This window comes from Panthera leo, chromosome F2 (assembly GCF_018350215.1).
Source record: "Panthera leo isolate Ple1 chromosome F2, P.leo_Ple1_pat1.1, whole genome shotgun sequence".
Classification (NCBI taxonomy): Eukaryota; Metazoa; Chordata; class Mammalia; order Carnivora; family Felidae; genus Panthera; species Panthera leo.
In genome coordinates, this window is record NC_056695.1 from 40,826,951 (window position 1) to 40,851,760 (window position 24,810).

Sequence of the window (24,810 nt, forward strand, 5' to 3'; positions counted from 1 at the left end):
CTCCAGCTGCAAAGGCTTCTTTCTTCTCAGCTTCTAGGTTGGAGTTCACAGGCTCCCAGGCGGTGGCAGAGTGACTTGAGCCTGGACGCACCAGGCTGCTCTTAGTTGAAGGATCTCTGTGGGCCAACGAATGGCTCTCCTGCCAGCACCCACCCCACCCCAACCCCCCTTCCCTGAGCTCTGGGTCAGGGACGTGTTTGCACCTGGAAGGGGTCTGGGCAGGGCTGGTGAGGATTGAAGGTGCCCAGAAATTTGAGAGGACTGGGGAGCCAAGGTTCTGAAGAAGCATGCTGATTCAGACCCTAAAAAGGATCACATTCCACCCCACCTAGGTGCTGACTATGCCCTCCAGGGATCGTCTGGAGGAAGAGTTCTCAGTTGGGGATACACATTAGATTCATGCCGGAGAGATTTTGTTTTTAATGCTAAAGGCACGGCCCTCTGCCCAGAGATGCTAATTCATTTGGAGATGAGGCCCCGGGAATGAGTGTTTTTGAAAAACTCCCCCAGGTGATTTGAACATGCAGCCACCGAGAACCCCTGTAGTAAACAGCTGGTCACCCACCACCTGACCACACTTCTTGGGCCTCGGTCAGAACGAGACAGGCTTTTGTGAAGAGAAATTTAGGAGCAATGACAGCATGTGTGGTGTCTGGGGAGCAAACATATCCATTGTATGGACATCTTCACATGTGTGTAAAATGTATATTTAAGTGTATACAATGTGTGTGATACATATGGATGCAGGCAAAACCAAAAATAGCCTTGGTCTTGAGAGTTTCCTCATGAGACAACTTTTAGGTTTTGAATTCTATTTTTTTTCCTGCTACTATTTTAAAACATTGATATTATGGACAAACATGGTAGGATTCCATTTATATGAGGTACAAAGAATAATCAAATTCGGACACAGAAAGTTAGAATAGTGGTTCTCAGAGGCTTGGGGAAGGAAGGGGATGGGGAATTACTGTTTAATGGGTAGAATTTCATTTGGGAAGATGAAAGTGTTCTGGAGATGGATGTTGGTGATGGTTGCACAACCATATGTATTCACTTAATGCAAATGAATTGTATACCTAAAAGTAGTTAAACTGGAGGTGCCTGGGTGGCTCAGTCAGTTAAATGTCTGGCTCTTGCTTTTGGCTCAGGTCATGATCGCATTGTTCATGAGTTCGAGCCCTGCATTGGACTCTGTGCTGATAGCACAGGACCCTGCTTGGGATTGTCTTTCTCTCTCTCTGAAAATAAATTTTAAAAACTAGATAAACTGATTTTTTTTCAGTTGAATTACAAGATGTTGTATCATTTTGGATAACTTTTAAGGTTCCAAGTTTAACAAGCTCCCATGATGCATATAGCGTTGCACCGAATCTTGGAAATAAATCAGTTCCTTCTTCCCTTAGATACCTCAGAGGTAATCTCCGCTTCCTGCCTGTGGGTCCTTTAGACTAGGGACCAATACCCAGAGATCTCCACTCCAAATGTATTGCTCCCCAGAAGCCTTTGAGACTTCCAACAGAGCTGCTCACAAAAGTTGTCACCTATTCCTCCCACCTCCACCACCGAGACCCTCATCTCACAGCTATTCGTAACCATCCAGAAATTCTCAGGGGTTTTTTAATTCATAGGCCTCATGAACCACCACAGCCAGCTCTGAGGATGTTTGAATGGAGCATCAGGGTTTGTATGTAGGGAAAGAAGGGCGGTAAAGTGGGACTTCAGATGTCTTTGAGCATAGGGTAAGTGAACACAAAGAACGAATTAGTTCCAATTTTGTCAAATGAATGGCACTTAAATGACAATAGCATAAGTGGCCAAAATGAATCAGCTCTTTCATTTATGCATACTTCAAAAAACTATGGAGGAGCCACGATGAGCCAAGACTTGTCATAGTGGCATTGCAAGGACTCTGAGAAGTCCCTGACCAGTTGCAGAGATTAAATGGGCTCTAATTGTAGAACATGAGAAGGGCCATAAGCAAGGTTCAAATACCACTCTTTTTCTTGCAAGGGCCAGAAATACATCAAGGCTTAAGTTAAAAAGGATGTACTGGCTCACAGGATAGAAAAGTCCAAGGCAAGTTTGCTTTCAAACAAAGCTGGATGCTCGTCCTCAACATCTTTTGAATTTCTCCTCTTATCTCTTAACTCTCTATAGTCTTTGTTCAGGGACAAGCTCACTGTAGTGGTGATCAGAATGCTCTAAGCTAACTTCCTACACGATTAGCAAATTCCACTTGAAGAGAGCTATTTTCTAAGAGTGCCAACTAGAATTCTAGAAGTCTTAGTGAGATAAAGTACCTATCTCTAAAACTGGAAGGATGAGGAAACACAGGGGTTGGCTCTACCCAAACTATATAGATTAGGTGAGGGGTGGAGGAAATGTTTCCCAGTGGAAATAGAGCTACCCTAACCAGAAGAGGGGATGGAACCTGGCCAAACAATTCTTCTCACCACACTGTGGAAGTTTAGATGAGGTAATAGGCCTGATCTCCTGGAGGAAATCAGAGAAGGCTTCTCAAAGGGACCAGTATTTAAATCGATCTTAAAGACCTTAAAAATGGGTAGGATCTGGTCATGGAAGGAAGAAAAGGTTGAAAGAAAGAGCCCACCATGGTAAACAAACAAACAAACAGAACAGCAAGAAAAGTATGAATACTAATCAATGATTTTAGATGAGAAGATTCTGTGTAATCAGTCTATTATTAGGTGGTACAAGTTGGTCCAGAGAGAACAACACTGAATTGAGGCAGGTTAGATCCCTGAACCCAATTCAGAAAACTGCCTTGGACGGTTTTGGTCTTTCAATAATGATAATAGGATTTCTTGAAAATGAGCAGGGCAAGAAATGATGCAATTTTACGTGACCTAAATGTCACATCATAGTCACTCTTGATCAAAACACACAATATACCTATAGAAGTTGCTGAGGAAGACTATTCTTTAGGTTGGGGTATAATTTGTGAAGTAAATTTTCTTTTGGCACTCTTGGATTTTTGTTTTGCCTTCTAATGTACAGTGAGACAAGGGAGAACTTTACCCATTACAAGACTTTCAATGAGCCTCATGTAAAAAAACAGGTAAGAGTTTGAAGTACAAGATACTAAATAAGAAAGCAAAATCAGGTCTTAGGGTTTGGATATTTTCTTTTGTTTTACTTTTTTGCCCATAAAAAATATAATAGAAGTCCACAAAAAGGATTATTTAGGAAAAACAGAACTCCATGGCCTGCTTCAGCTGCCATTCTAAGAGCACCTTTTCAGATACAAGTTCTCTTCCAAAAAATTCTTGGAAATTCTGAGAGGTTTTGTAATATTGAATGCTTTCAAGGCTCAAAGCCTGAGCAAGACAATAGCATCAGACCTAAAAATGCTTCCAAATGTCTAAGGTTCTCTTATTTAAAATTTTTAAATCCCAACTATATCTGTCTTGAACCCAATCCATGGTCCTGAAAGCAGTGAATTTTTATTTCATTGGACACTCCTCCTTACGGACCCACTCTACATGGGAGGCAGTTCTGATAAACCGTAAGTAACCATGGCTCTCCAGGTGTTCCCTCAACAAATACAAAGAACCGGCAAGTAGAGCCAAAGAGCTCAAGAAACAAAACCATAGCCAACATTTATTCTTGGTTTTTGTCACTACGTCTTTCATGCGTTCATATTTTCTTTTACCGTTAAATATACAGTAACCAAAACTATTAATATACACATAAAGAAAACACGTGCAGCATGTAAGCATGGTAGGTAGTAAGTAAGTCTAGTCAGTGGTTGGTTTCTGCACCAAGATTGATGAAAGGGGCCTGTGTGGCTTGTGCCATTCCCAAGTGGAAGAACCTCAAACGAAGAGCACTATGAGCCACAGTGAGCCAAAGAAGGCTACTAACACAAGAGAGTGTCTGTTCACACCAAGGGACGGCGTTCCTATTTTATTTTTTTCCTGAGATTTCCCTTTGTCCTGGTCTCCAACAAATGTCTTAAAATTAGTACAATACCAAATGAGACATGAGGAAGGAGACATAGGATAGAAGTGGGAGAAAGTATGAGTGGAATCCAGGAAGTTCTGTGGTGGAGGACTGATAAATCTCGATAAGGAGAAAGTGAACAGAAGAGTTCATCAGTCCATCTTTCCCTAAAGGGAAAAAACACATACATTTTTGGCTTTGGATAAATAGCGAAGGCTTTTGCAGAGGGGAAAGTGTCATGGGAAAATGGAAAATGTCTCTAATGTCTATAGCACATGAAATATCAAAGAGTAATAAAATATTAAAGGGCAAGAGGGTATATCTGTAAAAAATTACAGAGCACATGTTGGACAAAAAGTAAAATTATGAGATTAAATGGTTGTGTTACTGAAATAGCACTTGGTACATAAACTCAAACATTCCTGTTCAAATTCAGTTTCTCAGAGGTTGGGCTTCGGATGCCTGAGCACTTTCGACAGTATCTTTGCCTTCATTCTTCTTTATTCGGATAAACACAACTGCTAAAATTATACCTAAAAGAGAAAATTCAAGGTCAAAGAGATGGAATCTTAAATTGTACTATCACATTTGTTTATGAAGTAATACCCGGGTAGGAAAAAGTGACTCATGTAACTTCATTTCTTTCTGTGGGTCAACAAAGTTTCGTTGTCCTGGTGAATAAGGGATTCTAGGCATTGGCTTCCTTGGGTTCATAAGCTTATCATTTATCTTGGTCAGTAAGTACGTATCAACTCCCAAATCATACCTATGCTGGTGGCTATTGCTGGGTCTTTACCAAGAAATATAGGACCTAATGTATGTGGCTGACTAAGTGCATGAGCATCTGGCAGACTTCTTGAACTTTGGACCTACTCAGTGAACGTTGATTCCAGTCCTTCATCCTCTTCTCTAGAGGAAATAGTCCAGTGAGAACAACCAGAAAGCTGTTCTCTGACCTGTTCGCCTACCTAAAGCTCGGGTGTGTCCACACCAGTTATCACATTTTCTTTGGTGCCTTCCTCATAGCTCCAGCTTGAGTAGACTCCCTAATCTTTCTGGTTCCTCCTATCTCTGAACACCTACAAAATTACATTGTGCGTTTTAGCAGTAAATGTGTACTATAAACCAGAGACCAATATGGAAAAGGGGAGTTGTTTTAAGGAAATTAACCTGCAGTAAATTTATAGGAGGAATCGTGGCAGAAAAGACTGGATACTCAGAGACCCATTAAGAATATTGCACTAATTCCAGGGTATCTGGGTGGCTCACTCGGTTAAGCATCCGGTCATACTCAGGTCATGATCTCATGATTCGCGGTTTCAAGCCCTGCATCGAGCTGTCAGTGCAGAGCCTGCTTTAGATTCCCTGTCCCCCTCTCTCTCTGCCCCTCCCCTGCTTTTGCTCTCTCTATCAAAAAGAAAAAAATAAACATAAAAAAAAAAAAGAATCTTGCACTAATTCCAACCCTACTTTGAAAAAAGTAAGGGCATGAAACTGTAAGATCCTATTACTTCTAGCTCCAGATATCCCCAGACTTACCCAGTCTAACTTGTGGCAAAATTATGGCTTTACATGGTCATCTGAGAAACTGCTATTTGGTGCATAAACTCAAAAAATCCTTTCAAGATGGGAGGGAGGAGAGAATAAGAAAAGGCATAGAGGTAGAAGGAAGCTTAAGTGAGTGAAAACTCAAAAGTCTAGCTCAATTAGTATGAAAGGGTATGCACCAGCCTGTGATCAGGGGGAAAAGATGATCCCCATGCATATGTTAGGATGAGTAGTGACTATGTCACAAAGGCCCTTCCATGTCATGATAATGAGGAATCTGGATGGAATGGTATAAGGAAATGAGGTCCCTTTTAGAGCTGCGAATCAGAGGATAGCAGCAGAAAAGACCAAATGCTAAGAGAACAAGTAAGAATTCTTAGAATAATCCCAGCCTTCCTTTTCAAAGAGAAGGGATGTGAAATGGTATAAACCCCTTCAGTAAAGTGGATGTGACTTGGTGAAGTATCTATTTCTAATATTTAACTTATGGTGAGGACAACAATTGAAAGAGGACCTCTTTGAGCACTGAGCGTTTCACAAAAAAAGAAGACGGCTAGAAGTGGGGACCCTGCTGTTTAGCCTGGCCAGGGCCAAAGCAGAATAAGGCCCATGATAAGCTCGACTTGTTCTGGGGTAACAAAGAATTAGTCTACCATCATGAAAATACTCTAAGGGAAGGTCTGCAACATTTTGGGTATGTAAGCGTCTCCACCGGAAGGCTAATTCTACCTGTTCCAACAACGGTAGACTGGCCTGTAAGCTCTGTGAGGGTAGGATCCGTGTATATCTTGCCCATCACCTATCCCCCACATCAAGCACCGTGCCTGCCGCATAGCAGGGGCACAGTTACTGAATCTCTCTCTCCTGTATCACAAAAGCTTGGACACTAGCCACAAAACATAACAATTTATGCTTTAAAGCCTCTTGTGTGATATTTCCCAACTAACCAATGATAGGTAATGGGTGGTATTAAGGCAGCAGATCTCAACTAGGAGAGTCTGATGGTTTGCTGGTAATGCATATTCCTGGCTGTTTGCCTAGAACGTCAGTAAGCAGCCAGCAGACCAGCCCCGAAGACAGACCCTGAGGTGAAGGTTTCTAAGGCCCAGAACAGGAATCCTTGAATCTGAGAAATTATACTCACCAATAACCAAAAATGTGGTCAGGAGTATACCAACTGCCATGCCCACAGTGGGCATCCCAGGCTGGTGACCTGCTGGCTGAAAACAATGTCCTTCCACACATGTGCAGAAAGTAACTAAAACGCAAAACAGTATTTGGTAAAATATATTTTCAAGCAAAAAGTTTGCAAAATCCTATATCAAAGACAGGAATTCTCTCAAACTACCCATGGTGACAGACATCATCCCAAGTTGCCTGTGGCAAAGTACCTACCTGGCAAAGAGACTACACCTTCCAACGGTGGCCGGCCACCATCACTGATGCGGATTGGGACACTGTAAAGTCCCTCTTCAAAGTTAGTGTGCTTGGTAGAAAGTTTGGCATGAGTTCCTGTCAGAATAGGGGGAAAAAATGAATGACATAAAAACACAACCTTATACCCATGTATCAACAGGAATAAAGCTCACCTTTGCAATATAATACTACGGTTGGCCAGGAAATTATTCGATATGAGTTAAATTACCCAAAGTATCACCACTCAACATTGCCTTCCATAACGTCAAACAGGATGCCAAAGCACCCTTTAATTTCTCAATTTATGATTGCTCTGTAGAATAAATACTACTAACTATCATAGCTCTGTAGCTATGTTTTATAACATTAGACTGAATGAAACACTGAATTAGAAAAAGAAAAAATATTTGAAGACGTAACTGCTAAATGATTTTCCAAATTAGGTAAAAAATCTAAGTCCTCAGATCCAAGAAGATTAGTAAATCCCAGGAAAAAGAAAAACAAAGTGACACTAAGGCACATAATAATCAAATTGCTTAAAACTAGTGAGAAAGATAATCCTGTGTGTGCGTGTGTGTGTGTGTGTGTGTGTGTGTGTGTGAAAAAGAAAATCTTAAAAGCATCCAGAGGAAAAAGGATAAATTACATTTAAGGGAACAAAGAAGAAACGGTGCAATCCAGGACACCGGGGGGAAAACATCTTCAAAGTACTGAGAGACAGAAGTCTCAATAAATTTAAAAGTATTTTAGCCAATTGTCCCCTGGTTGCTAAGCAATTAAGTTAGAAATCCATAATCAAAGATGTGGGAAATCCCCATGTATTTGGGAACTATATAACACACTTCTAAGTAAGCCATGGGTCACAGAAGAAATCTAAAGGGAAATTAGGAAGTATTTGGAATGGAATGAAAATGGAAACACAACACGTCAAACTTTGTGGGCTACAGCTAACATGACACTAAGACATAAAATTATTGCACCAAATGCCCACAATAACAAAGAAAAACTTTCCAAATTAATTGCCTCAGCTTCCACCTTAATAAAAATAAAACAAGAAGAACAAATTAAATTCAACATAAGAAGAATAAAGGAAATAATAAAAATCTGAGCATTGAAATACAAAACAAAAATGCAGGAAAAAAAATCTATGAAATCAAAAGCTGGTTCTTTGAGAATATCAGTAAAATTAATGACCTCTAGCCAGATCGATCAGGAAAAAAAAAAGAGACAACCTTCCAATATCAGAATGAGGTGACGATATCACTGCAGAGTCTGTAGATTTTAGGAGAATAATAAAACCATATGACAAATAACTTTGTGCCAATAAATTAGACAAATCAAATGAAACAGACAAATCATTTAAAAGACGCAAACTAATAAGTTCAACCACGAAAAAATCTATAATTTAAATAGCCCTGTATCTATTAATGAAATTGAATTTTTTAAGCTTATTTATTTTGAGGGAGAGAGAGCATGAGCAGGGAAGCGGCAGAGAGAGAGGAAGAGAGAGAGAGAAAATCCCAAGCAGGCTCCATGCTATCAGCTCTCAACCCAACGTTGGGCTCGATCTCAGGAACCATGAGATCATGACCTGAGCCGAAATCAAGAGTTGGTCACTTAACTGACTGAGCCACTCAGGTGCCCCAAGAAGTTGAATTTTTACTTAAAACTTTTTATAAAGACAACTCTGGGTCCAAATGGCTTCATAGTAGATTCTACCAAACATTAAGAGAGAAATAAAAAACAATTCTACACAAACTCTTCCAGATAATTGAAGAAGTAGAATATTTCATAACTCATTCGATGAAGCAGCATTACTCTGACATCAAAACCTGACAAAGACATTACAAGGAAAGAAAGATATAGACCAATATCCCTCATGAATACAGATGGAGAAATCCTTAAAATTTTTGCAAATCAAATCCAGCAATACATAAAAATGCTAATATTTCACCACCAAGTAAGCATTATACCAGGAAGAGATTGGTTTAAGATCTAGAAGTTGATTCCAAAAGTTGATTGACACAATTCACCAAATCAATAGACCAAAAAAATCAACCATACAATCATCTCAATAGATGCAAAAGAAGTACATGAAAATTTTAGCATCCATTCCTAGTTAAAAAAAAAACAAAAACAAAAAACAAAACAAAACAAAAAACCTCTGTGCAAGTTAGGAACAGAAGATAAACTCCTTGATCTGATACAAAAAAACTATAGCAAACTTTATACTTAATGGTCAAAGCCTAAGTGCTTTCTCCCAAGATCAGTTTATTTCTACTCTCACTACTTTGATTCAACATTCTACTGATGGTTTTAGCCAGTAATAAAAAAATACAATATGATTGTCCATGTAGAAAGTCTTTGGAGGGGCGCCTGGGTGGCTCAGTCAGTTAAGCTCAACTTCAACTCAGGTCATGATCTCATGGTTAGTGAGTGTGAGCCCCATGTCAGGCTCTGCACTGACAGCTCAGAGCCTGGAGCCTGCTTTGGATGCTGTGTTTCCCTGTCTCTCAGCCCCTCCCCTGCTCATGCTCTGTCTCTCTCTGTCTCTCAATAATAAATAAATGTTAAAAAAAAAAAAAACTAAAAAAAAAAGACACTGTTACAAAATGCAAACACAAGTCATAATCCATGAGAAAATATTTGCAAGCATATATCTGACAAAGAACTGATACCTCGATTATAGAAAGAATGCTAGAAGTCAACAATAGAAGGCCAACAGCCAAATGTTTCAAATGGGCACAAAATTTGACCAGCCCCTCCACCTGTGAAGATATATGGGTGGCAAATAAACACATGAAAAGATGCTCAACACCATTAGTCTTTAGGGAAACTTACATTAAAACCATAATGAAATGCTACTGCACTCCCACTAAAATGGCTACTATTAAAAAAAACCAAGCAGAGCAAGTATTGGGAGGAATGTTGAGCAACCAGAACCCTCATAGACTGCTGCCGATGTAGAACGTTACAAACTGGAAAGCAATTTGCCATTTTCTGAAAACTTTAACCATACAGCTACCATATGACCCAGCCATTCCACTTCTAGGTATTTAACCAAGAAAAATGAAAGCATATGCTCCTACAGAATTCTTGGTCACAATGCTCACAGCAGCTTCATTTGTAACAGCAAAGACTGGAAGCAAACCAAGTGACAGTCAAGAAGTGAATGGCTAACAAACTGAGAGCGTCTTACCATGGAATGCTACTCCATAATCGGAAGGAATGAGTATTGATACACAGAACGACATGGAGAAATTCCAGAATAAGTAAGCTAAGGCAAAAACAGCCAGCCAAAAAGAGCACATACTGTATTATTTTATTTAGATAAAATTCGTGAAAATGCAAACTAATCTATAGTGATGAAAAGCAGAGCAGCCATTCCCGGGGATGGGGGGTGGAGGACTGGCGGGGTGGGGGTGGGGTGGGAAATGAGGACTGCACCTAGAGCTGGAGCATGAAAAATCTTGGGGGGTGGTGAAAATATTCTTATCCTTATTGTGATGAGGGCTTCATGGGGTCTACATTTATCAATTTCTATAAAATTGTGCACTTTAAATATGTGCCGTTTATTGTGTGACAATTATTTTTCCATGAAGGTGTTTTTAAAAACCATTATGAAATCTGTCCCTCGGTGGCCATTGGAAATTTTGCAAATGCTGTTCAGATTGTCCAACTGCCCCTATACACTAAGGGGGATGCTGTATGTTAATCTCTCCTCCCTCCGAAGCCCAGGGCTTTCTTCCCCCTGGAGAGCTCCCCTCTACAGGTTCTCAAAGCATGAGCTTCCTCCGTGCAGCATGGGGGAAAACTCTGTGTTGAGTGCCACCGCAAGCACACCAAAGCAAATAAAAACTAATTTTATCATCCGTCAGTGTTTTGTTCAACTCACCGTTGACTCTCGAAACTTTCCAGTCATTTTGTGAGCTTTCACTGACGAGGGAATATGAAAAGTGTGGACTCGGAAATGACCGCTGATCATCATCAGTCACCTCAAAAATGAGAGTCCCCTCTTGGTGGAGGGGATGGCACAGAAACAAGCCCGTGTACTCCTTGGCTAGCCGAGGGGGGTTGTCGTTGACATCCAAGAGGGTCAGGTGGAAACTGGCTATGGAGCTCTGGGAGGAGCCGCCTAAGGAAGTAAGGGATTGAAACATGATATCAGCTTTCTCATTTTCCTCATAACGTGACAAGATACCTTCTTTTCTTTAAAATAAATAAATAAATACACACACACACACACACACACACACACACTCTTAAAGCAGTTGGTATGCTGAAGTAGTAGAAAGATAACAAGCTTTTAGAATCAGACCCGCTTTCGTTTCCTGGTTAAAAAGTCTTAGTGATGATAATAATAACTAAGATTTACACACTAATATTTTATACGTATTACTTCAAAACAACTCTGATGTGCATTTACTGATGACAAGACTGAGGTTCAGAGAAGTCGTGTGACTTGCTCAAGGTCACACAGCAGTAGAGAGGCCTCCATCCCAGGAAGTCTGACTCTAGAGCCCATAACCGCTCCTCAGCACTGACTCGGGCATGTTTGTGGTTTTCTACACCCCGTTTCTTCAGCTGTACAACATGTGACTTTGTGAGGATCCCATGTGTCGTGTTTGTTGAAAACAGTAAAGGGCTGCGCGAATGTTATTTTCTGTGGTGTAGTGATGAAAGATTTAGACCCTGTAGCCTTAATGGTTGGTAGCTGTGTGACGGTGGGCAAGTTACTTAACTTCTCAGTGCCTTGATTCCCTCGTCCATAAAATATGGCCAATAATAGTACTTACCCAAAGTGTTGTATGAGGATTAAGTTGTCACACTGAGTGCTTGAAACAAGGATGCCAGGGCAACATAAACACTGACTCTCCTCATTCTCCCTGACATCAATCACAGATACCAGTTCCACAATTTCTGACCCCATCCCGTTTCAATTCCAGTGAACCCTGTCTTCCTGCTTTGCTTTTCAACTGTCTTCTAGGGCCCTGACCACATTTAACCAAAGGGGGAAAAGACACTGTGCTCTTGAGGTCGTTTCAGGCATCATTTCAGAGCCAACAAGGGGTGCAGAGCATTGAATCCTGATTTTGATTTGTGAAACTTCTAAAATGTGAGAGGCCTCTAGGACACATCCAAAGTCAAGCGTTAATCCCCATGGTATGTTGTAGCGGAATGCGTGGCACAAAGGCTCAGCCAGAAACTTCCTGATTACTCGGGAGCTTTTAAATCAAGAGTTAAAGGTATACAATGTGATAATGGAATATGCATCTGTGGAAACACGCAAGGGAGAAAGACCGTCTCCCCACCCCCGCCCCACCCCCACTTCAGCAAGGCCCGTCTGCTTGCACACAATCGTTCCAAATTTGGCACACACTTCGGCATTTCTACCCTCATTGGCTTAATCTGACTGTGGTGCTTTTGTTTTTCTTAATCTTTTCACAGGCAGGAGCCATTTTTATGATTTCCATCCACTGGAATGTTCCCCATTCCACCTCCCAACCCTGGGCCTCACATTTTGAGAGTTTATTTATTTATATATTTTTTTTGGTCTAAAACTGTATTTATTTAGTCCCAATTTGTTCAATTCTCATTTTCTGGTAAACCAGGCAGATATATTTACTATTTAATTAGAGGCTTCAACCAGCATAAGAACAACAGAATTTCTACTCTAAGTTAGAAAACTCCATTTAAATGCAAAGAAGCCTCATGTTTTAATCACCAGCCTTATCACTGGTAAGCATGCTATTCCTGTGGATTTATGTTGATTTTAATTTTTTAAATTCCCTGGAACTCTACGTTCAAAGTCAGTGGGGATATATAGCACCACAACGGGATCCAACGGAATGCAAAGATTCTGCAGGATGATTCAAACATCCTGGGCTCATCTATATACGTCTTTTCTTTCAAATGGTCACCTGATTTCATCAAAACAGAGATACCCAGGGCCAGCCAAACCTAGTGAATCAGAATCTCCAGGGGTGAACTCCTCCTACCTTATTGAACAGTCTCCCAGGTGATTCTGGCACATATCCAAGTTGACAACATGGCATAAAACACTTTCTGTCTCAGGGGTACCTGGGTGGTGCAGTCGGTTAAGCGTCCAACTCTTCATCTCCACTCAGATCACGCTCTCACAGTTTGTGAGTTTGAGCCCCACATCAATCGGGCTCTGCACCGATGGCACTGAGCCTGCTTGGAATTCTGTCTCTCCTTCTCTCTGCCCCTCCCCTGCTTGTGCTCTCTCTCTCTTTCTCAAAATAAGTAAATAAACTTAAAAAAATTTTTAAAAAAAAAATATTTTCTGTTTCAGAAAGGATCAGACCTGAACCACTGCAATCGCAGGCTGAAAGAGCAAGTAATGGTCTAGGTCAGCAGAGCAGTGGTTTGGCCCTGCTCTCAAGAGAAACCCACAAGCACTTTGGAGGAAGGGGAGGGAGTTCAGCGGGGACACAGACACCTGCCCAGAAGCTGTAGTCCCTCCAGGAACAAGAGCGAGTGGCAGCAGCTCTCTTGCTGCCTAGCCAGCCTGCAGGTGCACCCCTGCCTGAAAGAGCCCAGTTCAGGGGCACCCGTGGGCCGCACCTTGCACAGAACCAGGAAGGTGTGGGCCCTTCACTCCACTTTTGTACCCTTATCAACCTTCCACTCTAAGATAGGCTGACAATTTGACCCAGTTAAGTTTCCCGCCCACGCCATCTTCCCTCCCATGTCTATTAACGTACCACCTAATAATTTGCTCCTTTTTTCTTTCTCACCTACTTCGGTCGCCATCACTTGCACCCGATACAGACTTTCAGCTTCCCTGTCCAGAGGAGCCGTGGTAAAGATCTCGCCAGTGACAGGGTCAATTTTAAGCCAGCCTCTTGTGTTGTCTCTCAGAGAATAACTTCATAAAGTAAAAAGAGCAAAAGAAAACCCACATTAGTCTGTGTGAAAATGTGATGAGAGTCTATGGATTATTATGCCTTATCCCTTGCATATCACTTATAACATATTTAAAGGATAATTAATCAATATTATTAATGCTTTATTTGTATCTCATCTATCTTTAAAAGGAGGATGTCCTCATCCTTACAGATTTGTAGTTATACTTGTTTTATTAGAAAAGGTATAGTCACAAATTCTGGAGCAAAGAAGTTAAACTTTTCTGCAAATCAAAGGTTTCTAACTAAGACAGCCTGGAAACATCTTTAAAAAAATGTTTTAATGTTTATTTATTTTTGAGGGAGAGAGAGAGACAGAGTGTGAGCGGGGGAGGGGCAGAGAGAGAGGGAGACACAGAATCCAGGCTCTGAGTTGTCAGCACAGAGCCCGACGTGGGACTCAACCCCACAAATGGTGAGATCATGACCTGAGCCGAAGCCAGATGCTTAACCGACCGAGCCACCCAGGTGCCCCCTGGAAACATCTTTTAAAACTGATTAGCAAACCACTCCCTCTAAGAAAACTTGAACACCCAGGGGCGGAGATGCCAGGGAATGGGCGGATACTCAGGTTGCTGGTGGCACAGTGAATTGTTCCTTCTACAAACATCTACTGAGTGCTTAGCAAACATCAGGCTGTAGAACAAGAGAGGAGATTATCAAAACCAAAAACAAAAACAAAAACAAAAAAACAAACAAAAAAAAACAGGCTCTTAGGCCAATGGAGGAGACAGACACAGAAATAGACAATTCCAATAAAATGTGGTAAATACAATGAGAGGGGCCCTGTGGCACCCCAGAGAAGCCTTTCTGAAGCAGGAGATGTTAACTAAGGCAAGAAACAGGATGCTTCCGGCAGAAGCGATTGCATGAGCTAATGCAAAGAGACCAAGGAATAGCCTGGTGGTGTGAGAGGGTCAGACATCCCAGCTGTGTTGGGATAAAAACGGGAAGCAGTGGATGGCAAAAGATGAAACCAGGGAAGTAGAAAGAGCCAGATAATGGGAAGCAATGGGCAGCCGTGGAATGCTGTTAAGCAGGAAGGTGATCTAGTCATATTTGTGTTTTCAATGAAACTTGTTGTTAGGTGTGTGAGAGATGAATCTGAGACAAGACTAGAACCACAGGAAAACCGATTAGTGTTGCCTTTTGAGAGGCAACACAACATAGCCATAAGGATGTCCATATCTTTAGGCCAAAGAATACCACCTCTGGAAATTTTCCCCCAAATAAAAAACAATTTAATCAAGGTTAAAAAAGAATTCTATTCATGCATATATTCAAAATATTTTATATAATAAAAAAATACTGGAAACAACCTATATGCCCAGAAGCAAGAGAATGATTAAAAAGCCAGGGTGTATTAGTTCATCAAATTAATTTTTTTTTTTGTAATATTAGTATGTTCTATATGCCAAGCACTGTTAGGCTGCATGTACAGCTGATGAAGAAGAAATCCTATGTACTTGGGATTTCATTCTGAGTAAGATGGGAACTCTTTGGAAGGTTTTCAGTGAAGTCCTTTGAGCTGATCCACTTTTTAAAAGGACCACTGTGATTGTGGCAGGTGGACGCAGGGTGGGCTGGAGGAGTGGGCAGGGATGGACCCAGGAAAGAGAGGATGGTGGTCTGGACCATGGTGGACATGGTGAGAAGCATTTGCATTCTGGATATATTTCAAGGAGAGGATCTCTCATTTTTGCTGGTGGGTCGGATTAGGACCCAATGGGTGCTGATGGATTATAAATTTTGGGGCTGAGAGAAAAAGAATGCACTCAGGCCAAAAACTTTGGAGCCATCCTTAATTCTAAACTGACCTATTACTAGCATCAGAAATATTGATTATTCCTCATTCTTGAAATGCTTTTTTTCATTTGTCTTCTTACAGGACACTCCCCTTCTCGGTCTTCTTCCTCATCTTCCTGATCTCAATTTAATAGCATGTATATCTTTTCCTTGATCCAAGAAATGTTCTTAAATGACTTTGTTTTCCCTACTCATAAACTCAAAATTTTTTTTCACTTATCTTTGACTAATAATCTTTATAGCATTCTCATGAAGAAGGCAGAAGCATTTGTTAAACAATAAATGGCCGTAAATTACAAATATTTTGTGCCCCATCATAATTTGTGGCTCTGATGTATATATTAGTACCTACACTAAACCACACAGTACAGCCCCCACTCTTCTTTCTTTCTTATGTTTGCCTTTAAAAAAAAATGTTTACTTATTTTTGAGAGAGAGAAACAGAGCACAAGCAGGGGAGGGGAAGAGAGAGAAAGAGACACAGAATCCAAAGCAGGCTCCAGGCTCTGAGCTGTCAGCACAGAGCACAGTCCCGTGAGATCATGACCTGACCTGAAGTCAGACGCTTAACCAACTGAGCCATCCAGGCGCCCCTTATGTTTGTTTTTATGGAACCAGAGAAGGATGTAGAGAGTGAAATTGTAGATGGGAAATTTATTCCTTGACAGACAATCAGAAAAAGGTCTTAGAAGTAATCCTAAGTACTTAAATGACAGCTCACTGGGAGGCAAGACTCCCCTCAAATGTTTCAAGAAATTTAAGGAATTTAAGGTCATTCTTAACCACATGCAATGGTTTAAGGCATGCTAAAGTATTTGTCATGCCGCAGAAGCAAAAGATTTGGGCTCAAATCCTATCTATGTGCTTGTTAACTATACAATCTTAAAGAAGTTATAAATATTGATACAGATATGGATACACACACACACACACACACACACACACACACATATATATATATCTTGGGCAAATTATCATTGTTCACTTCTAAGGCAAATCTGTGTAAGTCCTGTCGCACTGGGAAAAAATGACTAAGAATAGAAAGATTTACATCTTTTTTTTCTAACCGCCTCAGCCTGGGCACTGACCTCTCCAGAGGTAGGCTCTGGAATGAGTCTTGTCACCCCAGAACTATTGTCCAGAGATCCAAGAAATGTAGGCACTCTGCATCCAGAAGATTCCCTTATATCAGGTGACTGAGTCTGTCCAACTGGGCTTTTGCTTCATTCTCTCTGTCTAGAGCTTCAGTCCATTTTAGGGACTGGGCTAGAACTCTCTCCCAAACCCTGGCCCCCGTGGCTGGTACAGACACAGAGACTGGCTTTGGGTCGCCCAACTTCTGGACCCCATCTGCTGAACTCACCAGCTCTCAGCCACAACTTGCAGTTAGTGGGCTGGGATGGAAGCTGACATGCTTCCCACTTGCCTGGGCCTGGATTCTCACTGATGCCCACAGGGTACTGATGACTGTTGGAACCAAGATTAAGTTCACCATGGACCCTAAGATAGAGCTTCAGATCACTGGCTGCTTTCTTAGGGGAGAGCCCTGGAGTCAGGCCAGCTTCTCTGCCCCTCCCAGCCCTTCTTCCTCCCCTCTGGCCATGGTCCCAGCACAGCTAGGCCTGCCCAGCGTTGCTCTCCTCTACCTTATGTCCAGATTTTCCGGATCCTTGGCAGTCACGTTGCCCACTTTAGTGCCTACAGCCACATCTTCCCTGACTTTTGCTTGGTATATGCGCTGGGAAAATTGGGGTGCTTCATTCACATCTGTCACAATAAGCTTGAACTTCGCAGAAGAGCTGGTGTTATAATGTACACCAGACACCAGAGGCTCAGGATTCTCCGCTTGGAACACGATGTTGTGAATGGCTACTGTTTCAAAATCAAGAGGCTATGTAGGGGGAAAAAAAGAGGAAAAATTAATTTGGAGGACGATTAGCTCTCTTAAAAGATTCGGTCCCAAAAGTCCTTTAAAAACTTCCTTACAGAGCAGCAGTTCCCAATTTGGTGTCAGCAAAAACCTACTTCTCGGAATGATAACAGAACCATAAAAAAGACTTTGCTAAAGGACTTATCAGAGCTTTTAATATGCTATATGCATTCTGACTCTCCTAAAAGAGGAAATCAATATAGCATTCCTCAAATTTACTTAACCCTGGGATACTCCATTCATTCAGCAGAAATTTATTAATTCTATCAAGAAAATTCCCAGAAGACAGATGGGGAAAGGCTCATATTGAGATGTTCACATTGTATGGAGAATGATTTCCCAGAGACCTCGGGATCCAAACCCCAAAATAAAGGACTTAACCTCATAGAGGGTGGCAGAGGTTAGCAGAGAAAATCAAAAGATAGAGGATCCACTCTTGTTCCAGACCATGCTGGACAGAGCCAGGAATCAAGAATCAAGAAACTAATTTGAGTGTAATAAGAGGAAGCACATAACAGAGCTACCCAAGACAAGGAGTTGCTTCAAAAACCAGTAAATTCCCAACTCTGGTAGCTTTCAAGAATAGGGTTAAACAAGATATAATAGGCTAGCCTAGAAAGAACTTACATATCATTTAAGTAACTTGTTCTGTGTGACTTTTAAGGTCTCTCTCAAGGCACAGAGTCCATGATTCTGGGGGTGGGGGAGGAATCCTAACTTTAAAGGCCTGCTGAAGAGTGATAGCCCCTAAAGTTGGGCTTCTCATCTGGGATTAAAAGGCTTCTAGGAAGCTGTGAAGCCCTAGAAACCAAAATTGAAATATTTATATTTGTGTACATGTGAATTTTCTTCCAGGGAGAGGATACAGTCACAGTCTCAGTGGCACCCAGGACCTCAAAAACAAAGGAACCAAAGCAAAGCCCGAAAGGTACATCATGGATTGTGGAAACCACACTGTTTTGTTCACTCTCCCAGGCCTATAGGACCCAGGACCTCTGGTGAGCTGTCAGTCTTTTAACTTTGGTTTATGTCAGTTGCTCATCAGTTAAACAGTAATGGTAATATCCATTCAGGAAGAGAAAAACTCATCACTTCTTGGCCTTTTGGCTAAGATCAAGGAAGAGAAAAACTCATGGAGGATTTGACACACCATCACATTAGCTTGGCCTGCCCTTCCCTAACATCCGAAAAAGTTCTCTCCCTCAGTCAGGACTTGGCTCAATGTCAATGTTGTCCTCTCCACATCAGCTTTCCCAGTCCCCACCGGCTATCCCCAGATGGACGGGCTCCACATCCTCTGTAATCTCACAGTACCTGCCTCAGGAATCTCATTGTTTGGTTATCTATTTTAGATCTTTACTGAGCATAAGCTCTCTGAGAGGAGGAATTGTGTTATATTCACCTTTGTTTCTCCACTCTTCCTTGGCATGCAGTATCCATTGTGTTATCAGTCAAGAAATATAAAGATGAGAAGGACTTGGTCCCTCTTGGGCTCTTGAGAGCCCCAGTAGAAAAGAGATTCTGGGGAAAATTCCCACTCTTCAGAAACCCCTCTCCTCTATGCACACACAAACACACACAACATCACAACACAATTTCTAGTGCAATAGAAAGGATGATAGAAAGATTGTTCATATGGAAGAGAAAGGATTATGTCTGAAGACTCAAGGTCATTTGAGATAGAAAATAAGAAGCAATTGACAGGATATAACATACAGGTTATAAAATTTTGTAAGCTAGACAATATGTAAAAGAGAGGATGTTTACAGAGATAAGCACGCCCTATCTGCAGGCCATGGCCCCATAATGATTTTTTGATCACCTCCAAGTGATCTGATAGAGCTCCCCACCTGAGGGTGGGGTGCAAGCTAGAGCTTCTGACTCCCAGGGACCCATTCCTTATCTCAGGGGATGAAGACAGGGGCATCAAACAGAGAAATCCTGGCAGATAGAACAGCCCCAGAGCAAGCCTACAATGTGGACAAAGGATGTACTCTGTTTCTTGCTGGTCCAGCCAAGTCCAAGCTCATGCAGGCAGCTCAGCTCTCCATGTGCTCAGACAGAGGACGGGCATCCTATCCTCTCACCAAATGGGTCCTACATGGCCTCCCTGGATTTCCCACCCCATCACTGCCGCCCCCAGAAGTGGGGGATAAAAACACGAGACACCATGTCTGCAAATGGGAAGAAGCCTGTGTTATCCCGAAAGAACATGTGAGACTGAGAGTAGAAAAAGATGAGAGGGGAGACTGTGTGTCCAGCTAAAGAGCTGGAACTTTATCCTTGAGGAGCAAAGAGAAGCATTACGCACAAGACTGACAAGGTCAGATTTGTGTTTTAGGAAAATAACTGCAGAAGCAGCCATGTGAGGGTACCCACACCCAACAGGGAGACCGGTAACGAGAGGACGTCAGTGCTTAAACACTTACTGAATGGAAGACCAAATGAGAAAGGAGCAGCCTGCTATTGATCAGTGTGCTTAACTTTCACACCAGGAAAAACACTGACCCACATCTTCCAGGGAAAAAATTAGAAATGAAAGATGCTAAATTAGCAAACGATAATCAGCAGAACTTAATCAGAGAGAGACAAGCCTTATCAAACCCTCTGTATCATCTTTCATAACACAGGGAGGTGCCTGCAAAGCCAAGTCAAGAGACCCATTGTGCACAATGAAAAATTATGCAGCTTTTTGAAAAAAGAGGAAAATCCTGTCATATGCTACAGCATGGAAGAACCCTGAGAACATTAAGCTAAGGGAACTAAGCCAGTCACAGAAGGATAAATACTATATGATTTCGCTTAAAGGAGCTACCTGGAATAGTCAAATTTACAGAAATGGAAAGTAGAATGGTGGTTGCCAGGAGCTGGAGGGTTGGGGAAATGGGGAGCTCCTGTTCAAGGAATGCACAGCTCCATTCATGCACGATGAAAGAGATCTAGAGATATGCTATACAACCGTGTGCATATAGGTAAGGTGCACTATAAAATTTTAAAGGATAGATTTTATGCGATGTATTTTTGACCATAATTTTTTCAACTAGTTTTTTTTTAACTGAGTTGAATCCTCAGCAGCTTTTTTTTTTTAAGTTTATTTAGTTTTGAGACAGAGAGAAACAGAGCATGAATAGGGGAAGGGGCAGAGAGAGAGGGAGACACAGAATTGGACGCAGGCTCCCGGCTCTGAGCCATCAGCCCAGAGCCCGACACGGGGCTCGAACTCACGGACCGCGAGATCGTGACCTGAGCTGAAGCCGGACGCTTAACCGACTGAGCCACCCAGGTGCCCCGTTTTTTCAACTAGTTTTAAACGTTAAAAGATGATTGACACGATGGTTCAAAAGCAATGGTACTCCCCTAGCAGCTTAATGGATATGGAATTAGAAGCCTAAGACACACACAAGTAACCACATTACAGGGTCTAATTTACTTAAAACACTAAGAACAGTATAAATACACACATCTGTTATAGTGAATACATACATCCTAAGGGCTATTGGTTAACATTTGGTATATCCTAAACCCAGAATCTACACCTTAGGGTGAGCTGTTGCTTAGCATTTAAAAGATCTTAATCAGAGATACACGCTGCAGCTACTGCAGGCCTTGAGCCACAACTACCTCAAGCAGCCCTAGAAGGTTCGTTAATTGGCAGAGTGATCTTACAAAGAGATGGGGTGATATTAGTGGTCTCCAAGACATGTAGTCTGGTTTAAGATGTGGTATAATCTCTCAGTCATCACATGAACAACAGTGTGAGCATCTGGCTAGGCTAGCAGCCTATACCCTTCCGAGTTCTAGAACTCCAGTTCTGTTCTGTCTAGGATCCTCTTTCTTTGGACAGTCAGACAAATCCTCTCACGAGAATACTGGCATCACAGTGCCTGAGGGACGGAGAGCTGGGACTTCACAGGACTACAGCACAAGCTGGATGATTCTTTTTGTGTATATGGTGCAGACTTCAGTTATTTATTCAGTCAACCAATATTTATCAGACTCTACAATGCGCCACGCAATATTCCAGACACTTGGAATACAACCACAAACACAATAAGGATGTGACAAAGATTTAGGTCAGAGGCCTGCGTGATTGTAACGTACCTCCTCACGCCAGGGTTGTGTGGGAGGATACTCACAGCTTGCACCCACCACTGATCATTCGGGGTCACCAACACCTCCCTAAAGGTGCCCAATAGCCACAAATGGTCAAGTTAACTTAAGCTGGTTCACAAAAGCCACCACAAAGAAATGTTGACATGTGGAAATTACTCGTACTGAGATGGACAGGCCTCTACTCATAGATCTCCAAAGAGCTCTGGTCCTGGACAAACTGGGAGCTGTTTGTCCCTGTCAGCACGCTTCCTGGAGCACCCACTGCCAACTCTGAAAACTGTCCTTTCATTTGCCTGTTCCTTCTGTGGTTCTTCTCCACATAGACAGCCATGAAGAAGGAGGGGGGTGGGTAGTTATAACATCATCTTTTCCAAATGTCAGACTGAGACAGGATGCTAATGGTTTGAGTTGGTCCAAACACAAACCTTGCCGCTTGATCCCAACGAGGCCCTTCGTCAGAAGTGAAGTATATGGTAATAATAGGATCAGAGTCCTGACACTCTGCCTTAGGGCTCCCTTCAACACTAGCACTTTCCTCCCCATGCTTCTATCCATTTTCTGTGACATCATTCTATTCTGTCCTCCTCTTCAGCTTTCCTTTATTCTGGTCCAAAACTTTCCTCCAGCACCTTTTATTTTTTGCAGCCTCTAGCACACTGCACTGCAAACCTTCAATACTCAACCACACCTACAGAGACTATCACTGTAACTCTTATCCCTTTTATTTCCAAATATATTGGATGACACTGAGTACTGCTTCCTATTGAGTCATCTGGTAGACTATTTACATGCTCTAAAGCATAGATGAGGCAGCCATAGAGAAAAAAGGTCAGTTGCGGGATGGGAATAGAATGAAGAAGGGATGGGAAGATCCTGTACAAAGAAGTAGCTACTATGGTAATTAGACTTTGGCTCTAGACTTCCCAGTCCTTACAGAAGGAAAGATAAAGTGAGAGCCAGTGAGTTCAGCAATATCATAAAAGATGAAAGTAGGGGGTTGGCAGGAAGGATAGGAGGAAAGGATAAACTTGTCTATTAAACCTTGGAAGGAGATATACCAATTTCCAGCTATTATTAAAGAAGAATCTATGGATGACACATTAGAATAGAGGGTCTACGGCCTAAAGGGCTCATAGGGCTCATCCAGTCTAACATCCCATACTTGCAAAGTAAAGCCCTAAGCAAAACCTCCCCACTCCCAAGATTTAACAAATAAACACATAGAACACCTAGTTAAGTTTGAATATCAGGTAAACAACAAACATTATTTTTAGTATGAATAGGTCCCAAATATTGCATGGGATACCCTTATTCTAAAATATCATTTATCCTATATTTTATATATCTTCTATGGCAACCCTCCCTCCCTCCACAAAGGTTACTTGCTGAGTTAGTGACAGACGCAGAATTAGAATCTTGGCCTTCTGTCTTTCCGGTGGATGAGAATGACTGAGTGCTCTAGGAGTCCCTCACTACACCTGCAAGGTCACTGCTAATCCATTACCTCTGCTCATAGATCCTTACACCGTCCTAAGTAACTTGATTTATCAAAAAGAAAACTTCCACTAACGGGGCTATTTACCTTTTTAATTATGACATATCCAGCGTTGGTTTGGGGATCTGTGTCAATCCCCAGTTGCCCCTCACTGTCTCCCTGTATAATACGATACAGGATTTTAGAACTCCCAGTAAATGGCTCATCAGTGTCTGTGGCCCGGATGGTCAAGATGGTGGACCCAACGGCTGTGTCTTCAGCAAGAGTCAGGTTTCCATACTAACAACAACAACAAAAAAAAAAAAAAAAATAGGAGAAGAAAACGAGAATGTCCTCTGTCATCAAGCACAGTTGCCAAAGGGCAAATTTGTCTCTTTGGTTTCACAATGAACATACGTCATAGTTTGTATCAATACTTACCGAGCATGTTTTCTTACTGATAAATTTGGTGCAGTTGATTTTGACTTCAGTCATACTTGTAGACTGATATCCATTGCACCAAGAAACAGGTCTCAGAGCTACTGGTAGGACTCTAAAATAGATTCCCCTTCTCACATCCAATATGTTTACTAACTGAAATTATTATACTAGTGATCATATAAATAAATAGCTACTATGTGTTGAGTACCTAAATTGTGGCAGGCACTTTACATACGTTATTTTAGTTCATCTGTAATCCACCAAGGAATAGAGGGTAAGAGCCTGAACTTTGGAGTCAAACAGCCTGGGGATGAATCCTAGGCTTGCCACTCGGGAGCCAGGTGACTGGAAGCAAGTCATCTAATTTCCTTACGTCTCAGGTGATCATCTGTCTAATGAAAATAATAGTAGGACCTACTTCCTGCTTGCTGTGGGGATTGAGAGAGATAAAGCATGTAAACCCCCTGAATGCCTGGCACATAAGTACTCAATAAAGATAAGCAATAAAACACTCCATTGAGTAGCTATATTATCATTTCCATTTGACAGAAAAACAGAAGATTGGAAGGGTAAACCCCACCCAAGAGCATACAGCTAGTGAGTCACAGAATTGGGACTCAAGCCCATGCTTGTCCAGTTCCAAAGCCTGTGTTCTTACTCACTGGCCTAGACCATGTCCACTGAAAATCCCCCGATCATCTCTCTCGGCATCATGATCTTAAAGATGGTAATAGGCAGGGCCCAGGCGGAGGACTGGGGCAATGACAGAAGCCCACTCACTCTCTCAAGAGCCCACTTTGTATTTCCAACTCTCAAAGCAGGGTGTTCTTGTCCTCAGTGTGAAAGCACTGTCCAGATGGACCAGAAGGAAACCACAACACAAGGAAGGGCTCCTGGAGACTGAGAAGGAAGGGGTTCCTTACCCCACGCTTGTGTAGCCCCAGTGCCTGCTACACAAGTTATATTCAGTCACACCTCTTGCCGCCCCAAACCCTCTCATACATCAATTCCCTTTCTTTGTCACAGCCTTGTCCCTATTTTGATTTGTGATCATCATCACAGGGCTCTCGACCGTCCCATAACTGACTTCAAACATGACCTAACAATCTAGTCAAATGGGCTTCCCTCTGCTCTAGAATAAAGAGAGACATCCCTTTTAAGGGAAGCAGTGGTAAAACCACCCCAAGTTT

General features: G+C 41.9%; 1 protein-coding gene across 2 annotated transcripts in view; it reads right to left on the bottom strand.

Annotated features, from left to right (window-relative positions):
• Positions 1-3,912: 3,912 nt before the first annotated feature.
• The window catches only part of CDH17 (cadherin 17), a 62,725-nt gene continuing 41,827 nt past the window's right edge, over positions 3,913-24,810 (bottom strand). The window contains exons 12-18 of one of the 2 annotated variants that reach the window (XM_042923534.1): positions 23,288-23,479; positions 17,309-17,553; positions 13,689-13,819; positions 10,823-11,062; positions 6,907-7,023; positions 6,656-6,769; positions 3,913-4,496 (exon numbers count right to left, since the gene is read on the bottom strand). In XM_042923534.1, coding sequence (XP_042779468.1) covers positions 4,396-4,496; positions 6,656-6,769; positions 6,907-7,023; positions 10,823-11,062; positions 13,689-13,819; positions 17,309-17,553; positions 23,288-23,479 — 1,140 coding nt within the window. In that variant the 3' untranslated portion in view covers positions 3,913-4,395. Of the gene's footprint in view, positions 4,497-6,548; positions 6,770-6,906; positions 7,024-10,822; positions 11,063-13,688; positions 13,820-17,308; positions 17,554-23,287; positions 23,480-24,810 lie in introns of those variants that run through there. The other variant, XM_042923533.1, reaches the window with a different exon arrangement.